This window comes from Mustela lutreola, chromosome 7, assembly GCF_030435805.1.
Source record: "Mustela lutreola isolate mMusLut2 chromosome 7, mMusLut2.pri, whole genome shotgun sequence".
In the NCBI taxonomy this organism is placed as follows: Eukaryota; Metazoa; Chordata; class Mammalia; order Carnivora; family Mustelidae; genus Mustela; species Mustela lutreola.
This window is the reverse complement of record NC_081296.1, coordinates 68,311,256-68,331,178: the sequence shown is the minus strand read 5'-3', so window position 1 is coordinate 68,331,178 and position 19,923 is coordinate 68,311,256. Positions and strand designations below refer to the sequence as shown.

The 19,923-nt window shown below is 48.1% G+C and overlaps 1 protein-coding gene across 2 annotated transcripts in view; it reads left to right on the top strand.

Moving 5' to 3' along the window:
• The window catches only part of PLA2G4E (phospholipase A2 group IVE), a 62,619-nt gene that overhangs the window by 15,071 nt on the left and 27,625 nt on the right, over positions 1-19,923 (top strand). Inside the window, exons 1-2 of one of the 2 annotated variants that reach the window (XM_059181254.1) lie at positions 11,547-11,642; positions 17,329-17,401. In XM_059181254.1, the coding sequence (XP_059037237.1) occupies positions 11,547-11,642; positions 17,329-17,401 (169 nt within the window). Of the gene's footprint in view, positions 1-11,546; positions 11,643-17,328; positions 17,402-19,923 lie in introns of those variants that run through there. The other variant, XM_059181255.1, reaches the window with a different exon arrangement.

Genomic DNA, 19,923 nt, shown 5'->3' with positions numbered 1-19,923 from the left:
TTGGCTGTTCCTCCTTTCTGGCATCAAACTCACCATTTTCACAGTGTGGTGACTGTCCTATTTTATTCAGAATGACCCTAAGAGTCCCTCATTCTGATTCTGTGCTGAGGCCCAAGCACAGTGAGGCCTCAGTGGGCCGCAGGGCAGGACAGACCCCTGAAGTTAGCAGCAGCCAAGGACTCCAAGGCTTCCCAGTTCTGTGGTCTTGCCATGGCTGCATCCCAGACTCACCTGAGATGAAGGTTCCCTTGCGGGAATGCAGGACTCACCCTGTCCAGCCACCCATTGTACAGAAGATGAAAGTGAGGCCCAGAGAGAGGAAGCCATTTGTTTCATATAATCCTGCAGGGCTGGACCTGCAGGCCACAGCTCTTGGCTTTCAGCCCCAGGGCTCTGCCCAGCACACACAGGGCTTTCCTGAACACGAATGGACACTGACCTTGAAATCGATAAGGAGCCAAGGCGTGCTTCAACTCTGCTGGGCCTTATCAAATTTGGTATGAAGGCATCTTCTGCTCATAGACCCTCACAGGCCAGTACTGTGTGGCTTCCTCTCCTCTGCTCTGAGATGTGGTGGGGAGCATTCTCAGGAAGGGGCTGCAGACCCTTGGCTCAGGGGCTTGATCCAGAAGGAACCAGTGGGGGAATTATATTCCTCTGCTAGAACTTGGCTAGAGCCAAATTCAGGCTCTAGCCAAGGGCGCCTGGGTGTCTCAGTCGGCTGAGTGTCTGAGTCTTGATTTCGGCTCAGGTTATGCTCTCAGAGTCGTGAGATCGGGCCCTCCATCAGGCTCTGTGTTCAGCAGGGAGTCTGCTTGAGATTCTCTCTCTCCCTCTGCCTCTGAAATAGGTAAATAAAATCTTTTAAAAAAGAAAAAAGAGAACCAGTGAACGCTATAGACTGGATACAGTTCTTAATGGCGCCAGTACAAACTCCACCATGACACATTACCCCAGGGCTGAGCTTGCTAGAAGACTCCCCACCAGATCCTCTTCCTGTGGGGTTTGGGGGTCCCCCCAGTTTCCCCAACTGAGAAGCTGATTTCAAGAGACTTAGAAGAGTTTGGGGGGGAGCCTGGGTGGCTCAGTGGGTTAAGCCTCTGCTTTTGGCTCAGGTCATGATCCCAGGGTCCTGGGATCGAGCCCTCCATCAGGCTCTCTGCTCAGCAGGGAGCCTGCTTCCCCCTCTCTCTCTGCTTGCTTCTCTGTCTACTTGTGACCTCTCTGTCAAATAAATAAATAAATAAATAAAAATTAAAAAAAAAAAGAGTTTGGGGGATGCTTGGTCAGCCGGCTTTAGACCAAGAAGTGAGGGCCTGCTGTCACCCTTCTGTGGGAGAAGCCAGGAGCTCCCTCCACATCTGTCCTGTAGGTTCCCTCAGGCCTAGCAGGGGCGGCCTGTGGGATGGGAAGGGCAAAGGGAAGGGTGAGGGAAGATATATGGCACCTCTTTATCCATTCATCTATGGATAGACCCTGAGGTTGATTCCATATCTTGACTATTGTCAATAACACTGCCCTGAACACAGGGGTGTATGTATTCCTTCTGACTAGTCTCTTCATTTTCTTTAGATAAATACTCAGTAGTGGTATTACTGGATCATACGGTAATTTTACTTTTAAGTGTTTGAGGAACCTCCTCCCTGTTTTCCCCAGTGGCTGCAGCAGTTTACATTCCCACCAGCAATGTATGAGGGTTCCCTTCTTTCCACATCCTTGCCAACACTTGTTATCTCCTGTCTTTTTGGCAACAACCCAACTGATAGGTATGAGGTGATATTTCATTATGGTTTTGATCATCTTTTTTTTTTTTTTTTTTTTTAAACCCCTTGGTAAATCTTTGATCCTCAGAAGAGGATAATTCCCAGAGAGTCCCTCACTGGCAAGCAGTGTCTGTTCAGGATCCCTTTCTCCAGAATCAGAGCCTTGTGAGGAGCAAATGTTCTCTTCCAATGTAATGTCATCTGTTGGAGGTACCTGATCCCACCTGGGCTCTGTGGCCAGTTGGCTTTTGCCTGACGTGGCCTCTGTCTCTATCCAGGCCCTCTCACCCCTGTAAAGCAGCCATAGGGAAAGGCAGTATCATGCCTATGTAGACTTAACTTCTACCTAACCACAGACAGACTGGACTATGCTCTGGCCTGGCAGGGTTGACTGAAGGCAAAATGAAGAAATGAATAGAATTTGCAACACCCTTCCCCACTGTCCCCCAAGCCTTACCACCACCACCACCACCATCTTCCCCTGCAGCTTTCAGGCCTGCTCTAGAGTCCACCCCCTTCTCCACAGATAAGCAGATCTTTATCCTTCCCCAGTGGCAGCTAGAGAATCCTGAGGAGGCTGGGGCCTCTCTTAGACAATGGCTTGCCGCTGGGGCCACACTGGGCTGATAAAGGAGGCCAGCCTGCCTTCTAGCACTAAAGACCACAAAGTGCTGCTGGTCGCTGTTGCACGGGGATGGGGGAGGAACGGCTTCTATCTTTCTCAAACATTCTCCACTCAGAAACTTTCCCTGAATTTTACACTGCCAACAAAAGACCATGATTCTTATACTTGATATTCAAGACTTTCTTTTGTCTCTTTTCTGAGCCTTCATACCTTTCCTCATGCTGGCTTGCCTGACACAGATGTCCCTTCCTGCTTTATTCATCAGGTCCCTACCCTTCCTTCTGAGGCAAGTGCGAGGTCTTCCTGTGCCTGGCAACCTCTTCCAACCTTCCCCGCCCTGGGCGGCCATGCTTTCTGAGTGGCATATTTTCACGCCTCTCCTCATACCTGACAGGAGAATCCTAAGACCACTTATGTGACCTTTCCAACTCACCCAAATAGAAAGGAGCTCCTTGGGCAGGGATGATGTCTTGGTGTCTCTGGTATTACTGTGCCTCACACCTCTGTGGTGAAAGCATCACTGACTAACCAACCGTCTGCTGTGTGCTAACCGCTTTATTTCCTTCAGTCTCCATAACCGCCCCATGAGGTAGAAATCATTATGCTTTCCATTTCATGGAAACTCAAGTATATAGGGATAAATTCACCCAAGTTCATGCTGCTAATAGATAGCAGAAGCTGTGTTCAAATCCAGGTCTATGAAACTTTGACGTCTAGACCAACTCTGTCATATTCAGTCAGGTTTGAGACAATGGCAATGTCATCTTCACAGAAGGAACTGGTGACAAAGAGTAAATGGCAGTGTACAAAAGGCTCCAGGCAGTCTCGCTGTATGAGAGAGAGAGTCAGGAGCCGGAAAATAAAACCTATCTTCTAGTTGCAACCAGAGACCACAACTGTTAGGAGCAGGAACTTCACAGGATGGAAAAATGCTGAGCTGTGGACACAGGCGCTTTGAGAATGCAAAGTGCTCAGCTGGGCCTTACACATCGTGTTGTAAAGAGGAAGGACGGGGATGCCTGGGTGGCACAGTTAGTTAGATGCCTGCCTTTGGCTCAGGTCATGATCCCTGGGATCCTGGGATTGAGTCCCACATCGGGCTCCCTGATCAAAAGGGAGCCTGCTTCTCCCTCTCCCTCTGCCTGCTACTCCCCCTGCTTGTGCTCTCTCTCTCTCTGTCAAATAAATAAATAATATTTGAAAGAAAACCAAAAGAGGAAGAATGGGAAATACTTGTGAGCCAGATCTATTGACTGCACTAAGAATATTACCTACACTGGGATGAAGGTCCTTTCTTGTCCTGTTTATGCTTACTTTGTATCTCCCATCATGAAATGGAGTCACGTCTAGCTTGTAGGCCAGAGATTCTGATACATCTCAACATATTAACACGTATCTCCTCATGTGTGTGTTGTTAGAGCCAGACTGACTTGCTTCTCAAACCTGTCACTTACCATGGTGACCCTTAGCTAATTACTTATTACTCCATGTTTCAATATAGTGAGATAACACTATCTCGCAGGTAATATGAAATATGTATCATAGTCTTTGTTGCTTTGTATACATTTAGTAAATGTTAGCCACTTGATTTGTATTGACATCTGTGTAATATTCCAGGTGTGTGAATGTGTCCTAACATTCAAAACATTTCCTCTACTAGTGGGGTTCGGCGTTTCCAGCTGATGAACAAGACAAGCAATATCTTTGCCCTATAAAAGGTTATAGTCTGATAGAAAGAGTCAAAAAGAATCAATGAAAAAGATAATCCAAGATACGATACATTAAATCAGATCAAATAAGCAGAGTGACCCAGAAGCAAGTCGCTGGGCCAGAGGTATACATGTTCTGGAGAGTGGTCAGGCAAGAGTTGCTAGAGAAAAGGACATTTGAGCAGATCCGTGACCATGAGAAGGAACAGCAACACATAGAGTCAGGGTCAAGGATATCAGGCTAGGGGGGCACCTGGGTGGCTCAGTGGGTTAAAGCCTTTGCCTTCGGCTCAGATCATGATCCTAGGACCCATGATCCCAGGGTCCTAGGACTGAGCCCCGCATCCGACTCTCGCTCAGCAGGGAGGCTGCTTCCACCTCTCTCTCTCTCTGCCCATCTCTCCACCTATGTCTGTCTGTCAAATAAATAAATTATAAATAAATTATATATAATATATATTATATATATTTTTATTTTATATATATTATATATTATATCATTCTATATTATTCTATTATTCTATATTATTCTACATTATAATATTAACTATTATTATATATTCTATATTAATATATAAATATTAATATTATATATTAATATTATATAATATTTATATTACTATTGATATAATATGTTATATATTATATAACATATTAATATTATATATAAGTGTTATTAATACTAATATAATATATATTTATATTAATATTCATAGTAATTTAAATATCAAATATAAAATTATATTATTAAATATTAAATACCATATTATTATATAATATAATTATATTAATATTAATATAATATTAAATATTATTATATTATTTTATATTGATAAATATTATATTATATTATTAAATATTAAATTATATTAAATAAATAAATAAATATTAAAAGACAACAGGTCATATATTATATACTATATCAATATAATATATTAATATTAATATATTATTAGTCTTATAATTAATATATAATATTATATTATTAATAATAATTAATGATTACATATAAAAATAATAATCATCAACAATTATAATATTATTGATATTATTATTAGTATTAATATATTATATTAATATATTATATAATATATGACCTATTATCTTTTAATATCTATTTAATAATATAATTTAATATTTAAATCAATTTAATTTAATTAATTAAATTAATATTTAATGTTTAAATTAATTTAAATTAAATCAATATTTAATGATATAATTTAATATTCAATAATACAATCTATTATATAATTATTATATATTAATATTAATAATATAAATATATTAATAATATATTAATAATGTTAATATATTAGTATTATTCATATTTTATATTTTTATTATATATTTATATGTTATATATAAAATATAATATATTATAATATTAGTTATTATAATATAATATTATATATTATTATTACTATTATTCTATATTCTATTCTATATTATTCTATTATTTTATATTATTCTAATATATATTTATATATATAATATATAAATTATTATATATTATATATATTATATATGTTATATATTTATATATATAATATATAAATATGTATATTTTTAAAATTATAAATAAATACTGTCTGGGGCGCCTGAGTGGCTCAGGCTCAGTGGGTTAAGCCTTTGCCTTCGGCTCAGGTCATGATTCGGGGTCCTGGGATCGAGCCCCGCATCAGGCTCTCTGCTCAATGGGGAGGCTGCTTTGCCCTCTCTCTCTGCCTGTCTCTCTGACTACTTGTGATCTCTGTCTCTCTCTCTCTCTCTCTGTCTCTCTACACCAAATAAATAAATAAAATCTTTAAATAAATAAATAAATACTGTCTGTCAAATAAATAAATAAAATCTTAAAAAAAAAAAAAAAAAGGATATCAGGCTATGGAACAGCAAGTGCAGAACCCCTGATGTAGGAAAGAGCTTGCCATGTTCCAGGCATGGAAGGCCGGTGTAGCTTTTGACAGGGGGAGCAGAACAGATGTGAGCAGCCAGACTACCCTGGACCTTTCACGGCCATGGCAAGACGTGAGAGCAGCCAGGGGCTGGGAGGGTTTTACTCATGGCCGTCACAGAATGTAGCTGATGTTTTTAGGAGATCACTTGTGCCTTCAGCAGAGAATGGCTTGTAGGAAGGCAAAAGTGGAAGCATCGAGACCAGTCAGGCTAACTCAGTTGTTGAGATGAGTAGAGGTGGTGACTGGCACTAGACCAGTGGCCGTGAAGCTGGGGAAAACTAAAGGGAAAAAAATCTCCTCTTTGTGCAGAGGACCGAAGACATGGAGCAGATCTTCTTTGGTCCCATGAGCCCCATGCTTGCCCCTATGATCGGTTATTTCCCTGTACCCACATATCCTTCCCCATTCTCTCGTCGGGAAAGGCAACCACTACTCAGCCTTCTCCATGTTTTCCGACTGAATAGCTGCAGTGAAATCTCATTGGTGTTTCAATGTGCCCTTCCCTGAATGCAGATGATTCTAAGCATCTCCTCAAATGCCTGTTAGCTTTTTGGGTTTCCCTCCAATATAAACTGCGGGTTCCAATCTCTGGTCCGTTTTTGCGCTGGTGCAGCCATCTTTTTACTTGTGGACTACATAAAAATTCTTTGTGTATGCCAGATGTCAATGCTTTGGTGATTTGCAGATGCATTATAAATACCTTTCGTCATTCTCTCTTCCATCTATCAACTTTTTTGTATGTGATCTTAGTTACCGAAATCCTTAACCCTTATGTAACGACATTTAGAAATGTTTTTGCTGGGGCGCCTGGGTGGCTCAGTGGGTTAAGCCGCTGCCTTTGGCTCAGGTCATGATCTCAGGGTCCTGGGATCGAGTCCCACATCGGGCTCTCTGCTCAGCGGGGAGCCTGTTTCTCTCTCTCTCTCTCTCTCTGCCAGTCTCTCTGCCTACCTGTGATCTCTCTCTGTCAAATAAATAAATAAATAAAATCTTAAAAGAAAAAAAAAAAAAGAAATGTTTTTGCTGGGACACCTGGGTGGCTTGGTTGGGTGGGTGGCTCAGTTGGTTGGGCAGCTGCCTTCGGCTCAGGTCATGATCCCCGCGTCCTGGGATTGAGTCCCACATCGGGCTCCTTGCTCGGCAGGGAGCCTGCTTCTCCCTCTGTCTCTGCCTGCCATTCTGTCTGCCTGTGCTCACTCGCTCTCCCTCTCTCTCTCTGACAAATAAATAAAATCTTAAAAAAAAAGTCTTAAAAAAATAAAAAAATTAAAAAAAAAAAAAGAAATGTTTTTGCCCTATGGTTCATGGTTTCAATGTACTGTTTAAGAAATCCTTCTCATCCCCAGATCACGGGTAAGATTCTCCTACATTGTCTTCTATGAGCTTCGTCGTTTTCCATGTCAGATGTTGATCCCATTAACAGCCCTTTTATTTAGTATAGAAGTAAGTGGGGATGCTGTTTAATTTGTTCTACTTAGTGAGCCCCTCATGTCCACGTCATCTGTTAAACAGCTGTTCTTTCCCTATTGACTTGTGCCAACTTTATCATTGATTAATTTCCCTTAACAGGGTGTGTCTCCTAGCCCTCTATTTCATCCCATTGGTCCGGTTCTTACACCAACAACATACTGCTTGTCTAAGTGTGCTTTTGTAGTTTACTCAGAATCTGGTAGGGCAAGACTCTCCTCTTTACCAGTATATTTTTTTTTTTTTTTAGATTTTTGTTTATTTATTTGACAGAGAGAGATCAGAAGGAGGGAGAGAAGCAGGCTCCCTGCTGACTAGGAAGCCCGAATGAATGCGAATGCGGGGCTCGATCCCAGGACCCTGAGATCATGATCTGAGCCAAAGGCAGAGGCTTTAACCCACTGAGCCACCCAGGCGCCCCACCAGTGTTTTTTTAAGGGTGAGTTTGTTACCCATGGATGTTTATCAAGAGGAAGAAATTTGGGATATATTTTGCAGATAACAGTGTCCTTGTAGCATCCTTTTGCTTTCCCGAAATTTTATGTTTCTCTATATTCAAATCTGGTAATATATCCTTATTGGCTTCTAGGTTTTGTACCTGATTTAGGAGATTCTCTCCATCCCAGTATTATATTAATATTCTCCAATATCTTATTTTAAATCTTCTGTAGTTTTATTTTAATGGTTAGATATTTAATCTGTCTGGAATTTGTTTCTGTGTAATTATGAAGTTGGGATTGAAGTATTTTATTCCAGTGGCAAGCTAGCTTTTCCAATAGTGAATAGCCCATCCCTTCACCCCTATTTGAAAGACTTCCTTTATCATATTCTAAAATTCCATATATATGTATAGGGCTGTTTGGGCGGCTTTACTTGATTTAAGGAAAGTGCTGGAATCCAAAATTTGTTGGCAAAGGTTGGGTAAGCAATGGATACATTTGAGCAGGAGAATGGCTGTTTAAAAGGGTGTTTCCAAAGCTCCCTGGCCAGCCAGGTGCGTGGAGATGAATTCCTGAGAGAATGAGGAGGCTGAGAGACAGATGTCATAGACAGGATAGGAAGGGAGGGACAGGCACCAGAAGCCCCTTGAAAGAGGAAAGGTGAGGAATTCATCCTTGCAGACTTCTTGGGCTTCTCCAGGGAGGGATGTCAGCTGAACCACTGGACAAATCTGCTTTTCAGTGCTGGCTTTCCCAAGGCCAAGGGCTGCTGGCGAGAGGCAGGTCCTGGTTGCAGTATTCAATTGGAGTCAATTAAGAAGGCCCTGGACATTGCCACAGGCAGAGGCCTCCCAGGATGCAGGTTGGGGTTTCTGGAGGAGATCTCGGGCTCCCTGTGCATCCAGGGGGAGAGGAGCTGGGTGGGAAGGAACTCAGTGCCTTCTGCTCTGTAGCAGCAGCTTTAGAATTTCCCCACTAAGTGACTCTGGGACAAGGTGAGAAAGGGGACCTGGCTTGGAGCATCAGCTGTGTACCAAGAACACTGTTTAAGCTTCAAACGTGTGTTCATTTGGAGATGTATTAGGTGCAAAGGGGAGGCTGATGCATTCCTTCCTTGGTCACATGGACTGGCACTCCATACTTTCCCAGCACACTTCACACCATCCCCATGGAGACCCCTCTCCCCTCCCGCCCTGCTTAAAGTCCACGCTGGACCCTTTACCCTTGAGTTCAGCTCCCTCTTCTCCTCTCACTAGATTGTAAATCTTTGGTGGTTTCCTTCCAGATGATCCTGCCCTGAGCAGACAGCACAGAGCGGGGCACACAGTGGGCAGTAAGGATGTGCTTGCTTCTGGAATGTTCCCTCAGTTCACCACTGCACCAGCTCTAACCTGGGTCAGAAGCCATGCAAGGAGTGGGAGGAAGGAACTCCTCTTAGCCTCCTACTCAATTTGATTTCATTCAGCTGAAATGAGACCCTGCTCTTGAAGCATTTTGGACCATGAGGAAATACAGTGGTTGAAGACCTAGATTATTCCGTGCGTTACCCTGGATGGATGGAGTGGGCTGTGGCTGGGCTTCTTCAGTGAGGAGAGATCATGTACCAGGCTTTGGGAAATGCCCTGGAGTTGGGGGCTTGCCCTGGGCCTAGGGCAACAGAGTGAGGGAAGGGGCAAGCAGGAAGGATCCCCAGTGAGGAGGTTCCCCAGAACTCAGCATATCCCTCACGCCTCACTTTCAGGACACTGTAGTGCTGTGGTTGGGTTGCCCACAACATCAGTTAGCATTGCCTTCTTAAAGTTCAGCTCTGATCATGTCACTCTCCTGCTCAAAAACCACCGATGGCTCTTCATTGCCTTGGGAGTAAGTTCAAATTTAAAGCTTGACCTTTGAGGGTCACAACTATTGGGCCCTAATATATCTTTCTGGATTTGTTCTTTCACAAAGCTTCCCTCCTCTCTGCCCAGCTTCCACATTCCCTGTGTCTCACAGTCCACCCCCCACATCTCCTTCCACACCTTACTCCAGACTACTTGCATAGCTGAGCGGACCCTGCTTTCTGGCCTCCCTATTTTTGCACATGCTGTTCCCTTCCTCCTAGCATACTTTTCCCACCTAACATTAGCTTTTGAAATCCTAGCCATCCTCTAAGATCCAAATCAGGTGCCACCTCCTGCGTGAAGCCTTCCCAGATCTGCTCTTTTACTTCCAGCCAACATCCACCTTCTATTTACTGGGCTCCCTAGCCAGTTATTAGCTATGTGAACCACAGGTTTATAAACGTGAATTCGTATTCCTCCTTCTAAGATGCCCCCTGTTACCTTGGGAGACTTGGACCTCTGAGCCTCTGAGCAGTTGGATGCATTTGCCGCCTCCCTCCCACCCCCCACCCTACCCCCGGACTATCAGCAACTTCAAGCCTGGACTTTCCTCTCTTAGTAGCATGTATACAGTTGGTGCTCACTAAGTGTGTGAACTAAATTGAATTTGGTGGATTCCACTGAGGAGTGTGGGTGCTGAGTCTGTGTCCTTGGCTGAGGGGTAGATGGCAGGGAAGGGGAAGGATGCAAGCTGAGAGGGGTCCACGCTGAGGCCCCATCTGCCTTCTGGAGGTCCTGAAGAGCAGAGGGGAGCGGGTGGGGTAGAAGGGGGCACCTCTGCTGGGCACAGAAAGGCGTCGCACGGATACAACCAACCAGGTTCCATCCCTGCATTTGGGCCTAGTCAGCCCTGTGTTCAGATCTCACCCTCAATTTCACAAAATCGCTTTAATATGTGGGCCAGAAAAGCCGGTTGTAGGGCCTCGGGCGATGGCTCAGGCAGGAAACTCCCAATGTACCTAGCCGGGCAGCCAAGCCTGCGAAGTCACCTTACCAGGCCCCTGAGTGAAGAAGCAGTGATCAGGCCAGAGATAGGGATCAGATGGGTGGAGCGGGAGCATCCTCTAAGCTGTCCTGAGATAGGCAGAGGCTGGGCACACCCTCTCTCCACCTGGCCTCCCAGGAGGGAGAGCTGGAGACACTTGCACTTGACCCTTTCCTCACCAAGGATTCGGGCAATTATTTTTTTCTTCTCCCTCTAACTTTGGGAACCCTGACCATCATCCCTGCCTCCCACGTGGTCCCTGCCCGCAGCTCCTGGGACCAAGGTGTGGGACTACGTGGAGTTAGGAGGGACGGTACTATTCCCCATACCTCTCCCTAGACGCCCAGAAGGGCATGACCTTGATAAGCTGAAGAGAGATGATTTATCCCAAATCATGGCTGGGATAATCCTAAGGTGGTGAGGGTCCAGCATGCCCTTCTTGCCACCCGTTCCCTTGGACCACCAGGTGGTTCTGAGTTTCTGGGGGCAGCAGCCTGCTGACCTCAAGGGTTGGAGCCCCCTGCTGCTTCCTGCCTTTCCAAGCAAGATCTGAAGGCCTCAGGGCCCCTTGATACCAAGAGGTCGAGGCCCCCTCACCCCCCCATCCGCCTACCCACCATAACCCCTCCCCATGCAATCCCAGCAGAGAGGTATCCAGAGGGTGGAGCTCTGAGTCAGAATATAAATTCCCAATCTTGCCACCCAGCTGGAGAGCCGCCACGATGCTGCACAGACAGATGCCCGCCTGGCTCTCGCACTACCTACCAGACCTATGCCAAGCGGAAGATGGCAAGCCTTCAGCCCCCCGGGCCTCAGAGGTGAGGGAGCCGCACTGGGTAGGTGGGGCTGGAAGCTGAACGCAGGAGGCAGGCACCGGGAGGGCCGTGAGTATTGCAGACGTATTGTAGAGTCCAGAGACACGGAGCATCTGGGCTTGGGCCGCCCTGACCTGGCACCTGGGGATGTGGTCTGGCCCGGATGGGGCTCCTGGGTGGATGGCCCAGCTAAGGGACCCACAGATTTGACCAGGTATAGTGGTGTGGCTCAGGGCCTTCTGGGGCCAGGCCAGCACCCAGGTAGATGGTGCTCAGTACTGCCAGGGGTGGATCCATGCTAGCCTGTCCTAGCGGTGAGCCAGCATTGACCTTGTGGACATTCGAAACTGCCTTGCTGTGTGAGTGTGTGGTGTGGTGTCTCAGAAGGATCAGTGGCATTGCCAACCTTTCACATGGGCTGAGAAGCCCAGCTGGATCTGTGGTCAAGACTCCTGGGTCCGTCAGACTCCCCTTAGCCTCCTAGGGAGACCTTGGGTTCAAGGGTCAGGTTGCCAGCGCTCCAGACCAGCTCTGCCTCTGCTTTCCCATTTACCGCAAGCTTCCAGTTTGCCATTGGCACGACATGGTCAGGCCTGGCAGCAGCATCTTCTTCCTTGTTCTCCTCTATAGGCCCCTCCCCTAGCCCACACTGAATCAATGAGATGAGTGAGACCCCCAAAATATCTTGCCCTTTGGGGGTAGAAGGTGGAGACTCTGCTCAGACTCCCAATAGCCCAAGGAGGGGAGCTCCAAGTTTCATGGTGCCCGGTGCTCTGCTGTCCTGGCCAGGATAGGTGTTACCTCCTGGGGTGTCCCCACATTTCCCCACAGCTCTCAGGGGGCTGGAGAGCCTCTGGTCAGCACTTGTGCCTGTCTCCCTAGTCTGGTGGAGCCTCCGAACCTGGGCTGGGTGAGGGGAGAGCTTCCACAGAAGGGACAGAGCACCTTGAAGGAGGGTGTAGAGCAGCTGAGAAGTGTGCCTGTCCCTCTCAGGTCCCCAAGGCTCCATGACTCAGAGCTGGACTTCTTGCCCTGACTCCTCACCTCCCCTGTGTGATAAAAAAGGAGAACAGCCATGGTAGCTTCTCCTGGTCTGGGATGGTGCTCACACTAGCTGGGTCATGTCCTGAGGTCCTATGAAGTCCTCATCCCAATGGTGTCCTTTTAGGGAGAGCCCACACATCCTGGAAGCCACTGCCGGGCTGCTGGGAGCTCCGACACAGGTGTTGCAAGGAACCGGTGGGATGGATACACCCAGCTCCCTGGGGGGAGGAGGAGGTGGCCTCACCGGCCAGGCCTGCCCCAGAAGCCTTGGTGAGGGAGTTCCCACAGGCGCCCTCGGAGCCGTCTGCCCTCTCCTGCACCCAGACCTTGTGGGCTGGTTTGGTTAGGGTTCGCCTGGCCCCGGCGGATGGGTATCACACCCACCACTTCTGAAACCCCACGTGTCAGACCCCCTTCCCCTCTCCCCACTCCCAATGTGGGAGCCCGTTGGTGATAATTCTTCTGACAGATTTGTGGTGACAGCCAAACCTGGGGTGCAGGGAGAGCCCTGAATTGGCCGCTGAGGGCTTACTCCTGCCTCTGCTATTAAGCAGTCCAGGGCATGACCAGGAGCAAGTTTTTAGCGGGTTTGGTTAATTCTCTGTGAGAGCCAGCCCCCAGGCGGATGGAACGCAGGCTACCCTGCGGTCAGGAAGATCTGCGCCCCAAGTCCTGGCCCTGCGGCTTCGGCGCTGGGTACGGGCGTGAGAAGCAGTATCTGTAGACCCATGCTTCTCCACAAAGTAGGGATAAGAGCACCTTCCTTGGAGCGTGGCTGGGGTGCTACATGAGAACAAATGCGGTGCCCCCTGGGATGGGCTCAGGGCCGGGCGCACTGGAGGAGGACAGAGAGTTGTGCTCCATGACCCACACCAAGGTCCTATCTACGAAGCTGGGGGTGGGCGGGGTGGGGTGGGGTGGAGGGGCATCTGTTGAATTGCCTAATAGCCAGTCCTGAGAGTCAAAGAGTCACATCTTGTCCACAAGAGAAGGCAAGATCCCCCTCTTCTGAGTAGGTCTCAAGGGGAAGTAGGGTCCTGCAAGCTCCACCCCAGGAATCAAGGTGGGGGGGGGGGGCGGAGCCAGAGCCGCCTGAACAGTAGAGCCCTTTCTCCCACATGGCTTCCACGAAACCGCTCACACAGGCCCACCGTCCCTGCACAGCTGTAGTTACTGGTTATTAATGCGCTGAATACATTTCTTTACTGTTTGCCCCACAGTTCCTGCCTTGAGCTCCAGCTCCCCTGGGTGCTCCCTGATCCTTACCCAGGACCCTGCAAGGCCCCCATCAATGTCCATCCCAGCTCCAGGCGGCAGCCCAGCTGGCATGGTGCCCAGCCATGGCTGCTGTTCAGTAATTTTATTTTCACCCTGATAACCAGCCAAGGTATCCCGTCCTAGGGTCAGGTTTGTTCAAGTCCTTAAAGTGTTTACCCTTACCACACTGTAAGCCACCCCGTAAACTTGGGATCTGTAATGTCCCTGGTTTCTGGTTCCCATCTGCACAGCCACAGACATTGGTACTTTGTTCCACTGGATCTTTCTACCATGTATCAGTTACCTCTGGGGCCATGAAGTTTTGCTTCTCTCCAGCACTCCTTCCGTTGAGCTGGTTATAGCAAGAGTAAAACAGGTACATTCATTTTTTATCCAAGACGGTCATTTTTTAAAGACCTGGGTGTCTCACTCATCTGGGCCCCAGACTTGAGTCCCATGTTCCCACCTCCTTCCTCCCAGCATGACCGCTCTGGGCTCTCTCTCTCGACACCCCTGCCAGGTTCTGTCTCCTTGCTGGAAAGATGTCAGAGTCCTTTGAGAAGTGCTTTGGAACTGGGTCTCTCCTGCAGATTCCTGAGCTAGAAGTTGTGATTTGAGACTCCAGGTAGACCACAGAGGAGCCTTCTCCTTCAAGAACCCTTAGGCTCTTGTGTGTGCTGGCTCTTTAAAAAAGAGCGAGATGGTGGAATATAGTGGCAGAAATATAGCTCGTGAAAGCGTTCCAAGTAGAAGAACTATTAGAGTTTGGGGGTTATTTTAGAGTCTTGGGGGAATTCCCAGTGAAAAGAAGAATCTGTCAGGGAAATAGTTTCTAAGAGGAAAAGATGAAGGAGGAGGGGGTGGAGGGCAAGAGGCACCAGTCTTTGTGTTTAATGTTAATGCTCGGTTCCAAGTAAGGGGATACCATGGCTGTGGTTACACGCTCAGGCTGAAGAATAAAAATTGAATTCAAACTAGGGCTCCTCCGATTCTAGCTGAGGGCCCAACATCCAAGGACTCAGACTCAGATTCGCCATCTGTAAAGTGAGGTTAATAAGAACTGCTCCGTGGGGGTGTTGTGAGGACTGAGCAAGATGGAATGTAGAGATTACACACACCACGCTTAGCACATGGCGGACGCTTGACAGGTTGCCGCTGAGGCGGTTGGCGCTGCTGAGGTAGAGTGGGAAGAGGTGGGCAGCCTCCCTGGACTTTTCCTGGAAGGCAGAGGGGACCTGGAGTGAGGTCCTAGCGGAAGCCGTGAGTTCTCACGCCCTTCCAAAGAAGACACATGGGGCGGCAGGGGGGTGCAGTCCAGCCCCTCCGGGAGGCAGGAGAAGCCCTTCAATGCTATGAAATGTCCCTGAGGACTGACTCTGGCCCGGGCTGAGGCCTTCGGCGGTCCATTTGAACTCTTGTTGCCCTCTGAGAAAGTAGGCCAGTGGGAACAGGCTTTGCCACAGATGCTCTCACAGGTGAAACCTGACTCTCGCTTCCTCACCAGATCAGACAAGGACACCCACTCCTCGGGAAGGGGGAGTGAGAAATGAGGAGCCCACCCTGCTTAGAATGGGCCTGGCCAAAGACCCAGCCCTATTTCCAGCCCTGGGGGAGGGTGGTGGGGAAGGGGGGAGAAGCGGTGTGCGTGGCCTTTGGCTGAGTCACACAGCTCCAAAGAGAATCCTGTGAGATCGTGTTACGGACTCTGAAGACAGCCTCACACCCACACCTTCGTGAGGTTGGCTATTTCAGAGCCAGCCTCACACGAAGGGATTCAGACCTATTTATAACTATAAACTATAAAGACTATTTATAACTATCAGTTTAGCTTCTGCTCTGATTCTGAGGCAGCTGATGGGGATTGAGGAGGAAGAGGCTCTAATTCTATCTCAGGGTCTATGGAGCAGCCCCACCTCTGTGTATCGTTCTGTTGTTGCTGCTTAGAATGGAGCTCTGGAAGAGGCTGGAAAGACAGACATCAAAAGGGTGACAGTTCTCATGACAAGAAAAAAAGCTCATTGTCACCCTGTATGGTGATGGGTGTTAACTCCTTGTGGTAATCTTACTGCAGTATCTGTGTATATCAAATCATTACATTGTACACTTAAAATGAATACAATGTCATGTCAACGATATTTCAATTTAAAAAGATAGCAAAACCTCTGTCATAAAGGTCTTATGAAGGGACGCCTGGGTGGCTCAGTTGGTTGGGCGGCTGCCTTCGGCTCAGGTCATGATCCCAGCGTCCTGGGATCGAGTCCCACATCGGGCTCCTTGCTCAGCAGGGAGCCTGCTTCTCCCTCTGCCTCTGCCTGCCACTCTGTCTGCCTGTGCTCACTCTCTCTCCCTCTGATAAATAAATAAAATCTTTAAAAAAAAAATAAATAAAAATAAAGGTCTTATGAAGATTTAAATATGTAAGAAAAGTGTCTGGCAAATAGTAAGTGTTCAGTAGGTGCTAGCTAGGTCTTATAGTATTATTACCTTTGACGATACCCAAAGCACATAAATGATCTGTGTACAGTCTGAGTTGAAAATCAAAATAATTATAACATTTATTTACTTTTTAAAAGATTTTATTTATTTATTTGAGAGAAAGAGAGCAAGAGAGAGAAAGAGAGATTGCATGCACAAGCAGAGGGGAGGGATAGAGGGAGAGGGAAAAGCAGACTCCCTGCTGAGCAGGGAGCCTGATGCGGGGCTCAATCCCAAGACCCTGAGATCATGACCCAAGCCAAAGGCAGACGCTTAACAACTGAGTCACCCAGGTGCCTCTAATTATAACCTTCAAAAAAACCCAAAAAACAAGAAAGTGATTATAGTGATCGTCTGAGTGGTGGGATGCTGGAGACTTTTCTTTTTCTTCATACTTTCATGTTTTTCCCAAAACCCCAATAATATTTTAAATAGAGAATTGCATCCTCTTAAAAAGGCATAATGAGATTTTGACAGCATAGCGTGAACTGTGTGGAGTGTAAAAAGTTCTAGTTCAAAGGCCTCTGTAAATATGGTCATTTGGTCAGTGGGAAGGGTCCCAGGGCATCTGCCATGGGCGCAGGCTAGGAGTGAATGGTAAACAGACTCCTCTAAGCCTGGGTAAAACTCTCAGGGAAGGGTCTTCAAATCCTGTGATTCAACCAGGAAAGGCATGAACAGAACAGGCCTGAAGCGGTCTCCTTGCAAGATGTGCTGGCTCATAGTGGGGGCAGGAGAAAGCCTCTCACCTCAGTGGCCTTGGGGGCCAGTGATATCCTCCGGAGCCCAGAAATGCACATTGGCAGGAGAGGCTTCTTGAGTCTGAGCAGTGGGAGCCTGTGACCAGCTTGAGCTGCTCTCTCTGTCAGCGTTGTCACCTGAAGACTGAGTACGCTATCCTCTCCATCCACAGGGCGGGCTGTCTCCATGCCACATGCTAACCGTGAAGGTCATCCGGATGAAAAATGTCCGACAGGCTGATAGGGGTGAGTATCCTGCCCTGTCTTTGCCTCCTCTGCTTGTGGGACCTGGCTGGAGACACATCGGAGATGTGCAAGGTGTGGGGGTGTGGGAGTGTGGGTGTGTGTGTGTGTGGGTGTGTGTGGGTGTGTCTGCTATACTCAGGTTGTATTTCAGACTTCGGGGTTTATATCATTTTTCCAGGTCCCTCCTCGCACCTATAGCCTTGGCACGATCAGCCCCTACTGTCTGCCTGGGTCTGAGAGCCCCGTTCACCTTACTCTCTCCTCCCCACTCCCCTAGCACCCACTTCCAGGGGCAGCAGCTTCTCCTACACTGGGTACTCCTTGCTTCTGAATGAGTTGGTGGGCCAGTAGAGGTGAAGGAGAGGGAGAGGCCCATCTGTCAGCCTAGTCCTGGGGCCCCTTCTTGGTGTATGGCTCCTACACTGGGTTCTGGAGTTCATGGCAGAAGCTGCACAGCACCAGCTCAGCAGCATAGCCCCATGGAATAGACAGTTTGATTCACCAGGGCTGGTTGTGCAGTGTTTTCTCGCAGACGTCACTTTGCCCTTGTCCCAAACCCCACTGCATTCCCAGGTTATGGAGGTCCTGGGAAGTCTCTGGCTTCAGTGAGAAATGAAGGCATCTGGGTGGTCAGGATGCTCTTCTGATGCTTATCTTTGGGAATTCGAGAAATCAGAAGAACCCAGATCCCCTTCCTATGCCACCCTCAAGTTGCCCCATCCAGAGAGAAGCTTGGACCTCAAGGAGGAGAAAGCTCTGTGTCAAGGCCCCATGGCTGAGGGCGTGTCCCCCATCACTGGTGACCACACAGGAATGGCCCAAGGGCCACCAGGGCTCCCCAGAGCTCATGATATTCGTACTGCACTTGCCCTGAGATTTAGGCTAGAGAGGTCCTGGGGTGGTAAGGGGGTGGTGGTGCAGAGAAGGCAGAGAGCTATGATATCAAGAGTACATTTTTTTTTAGATTTTATTTTTATTTATTTATTTATTTATTTGAGAAAAAGAGAGCACACGAGAAGGGAGAAGGTCAGAGGGAGAAGCAGACTCCCCGCAGAGCTGGGAGCCCAACGCAGGACTCAATCCCTGGACTCTGGGATCACGACCTGAGCCAAAGGCAGTGGCTTAACCAACTGAGCCACCCAGGCGCCCCCCAAGTGTACATTTTAACAAGGGAGACATTGATACCCGAAGCGATTATAGACCAGTAACAGGAGATGGCATTCTAACCTTGTCACTATAGAATTTAGAACTGGGGGCGCCTGTGTGGCTCAGTCAGTGAAACGGTTAAGCCTCTGACTCCTGCTTTGGGCTCAGGTCATGCTCCCCTGGTTGTGAGAGCCAAGCCTCATCAGGGTCAGAGTCTCAGGGTCAGGGTGTCAGGGTCAAGGTCCAGCTATGTGCTCAACAGGGAGTCTGCTGGAGATTCTTTCCCTCCCTTTGCCTCCCTCTCTGTTCCACCTCCTACTCATGCTTTCTCTCTCTCTCTCAAATAAATAAATAAATAGATAATAAATGAAATTAAAAAAAAAAAAAGTAAACTGGAGAAGGACACCGAAAACCAGGAGTAGCTAAGGAAGGCCACTCTGAGGGCCTGGGATCTTGAGAGGGGCATAGTGTGAGCATCCGCAGGTCCTGGGAGCCTGATGTGGAGAAGAGGCCATCTTGAGGGAGGGAGAGAAGCCGCTGGGCATCTGGGAGCACCTGTGGGGGGCAGCTTGCTCCTCTGAACGACCTGAGGGTAGTGCTGATGCCCACTGGGTGGGTGAGGGCTGATAATTGCCTAGAGGTGGAAGTAATGTTTGATCCCAGGTCTGGTCCTTGGGGGGCGTGGTGGGGGGACGACAGGACAAGCAGGAAACAGAGGCTGGGGCCAGGCAGAGGAGGAACAGGGATCCAAGGGACAGGGCAGCTGGGTTCCTGACGGGTTCCTGAGGAAGGGATTGTGTGATTTCCTGAGGCGAGTGGCAGACTGTGCTGGAGCACAGGTGGGGAGAGGCTGATGAACTTGGTGAGATGCTGTTGCCACGGTGCAGGCATGAGTGTGTAGGGCAGAGGAGGGAGTGCCCTGGGGCTGAGGGAAAGCCAAGGGGTGGGGAAGGACTCCAGCTGGGCCCCCTGGAGGACAAGTGTCCAGAGCCCATGCTGGCCAGTGTCCAGTTTGGGCCTGGCTTTGCCAGGGACTTCTCGAGTTTCTCGGGGCATCCCAGGCCACCGGTGAGTGATCTGAGGAGAAGTGTTCCCTGGGCAGGGCCTGTCTACCTCTTCTGCCTTCCTTGCCCATGCCATGGTGGGTCATTCGGATACTTCACTCACCCCTGGGCAACGGTCACCCACTCCCTGCGCCCCCAGGATACCTGCAACTTGCACACGCCCACAGCTGCCCTCACCTGTCTCCACTCCTGAGGTGTGTCTGTCCCAACCCTGCGGGTCATCCGGGCTGCACACTCTCGTGACATGCCTGCACCTGTGAGTGTAGACCTTCCCTTGGTCCAAGCTTCTTTCTTCTGTCTTCTCCTGCCACA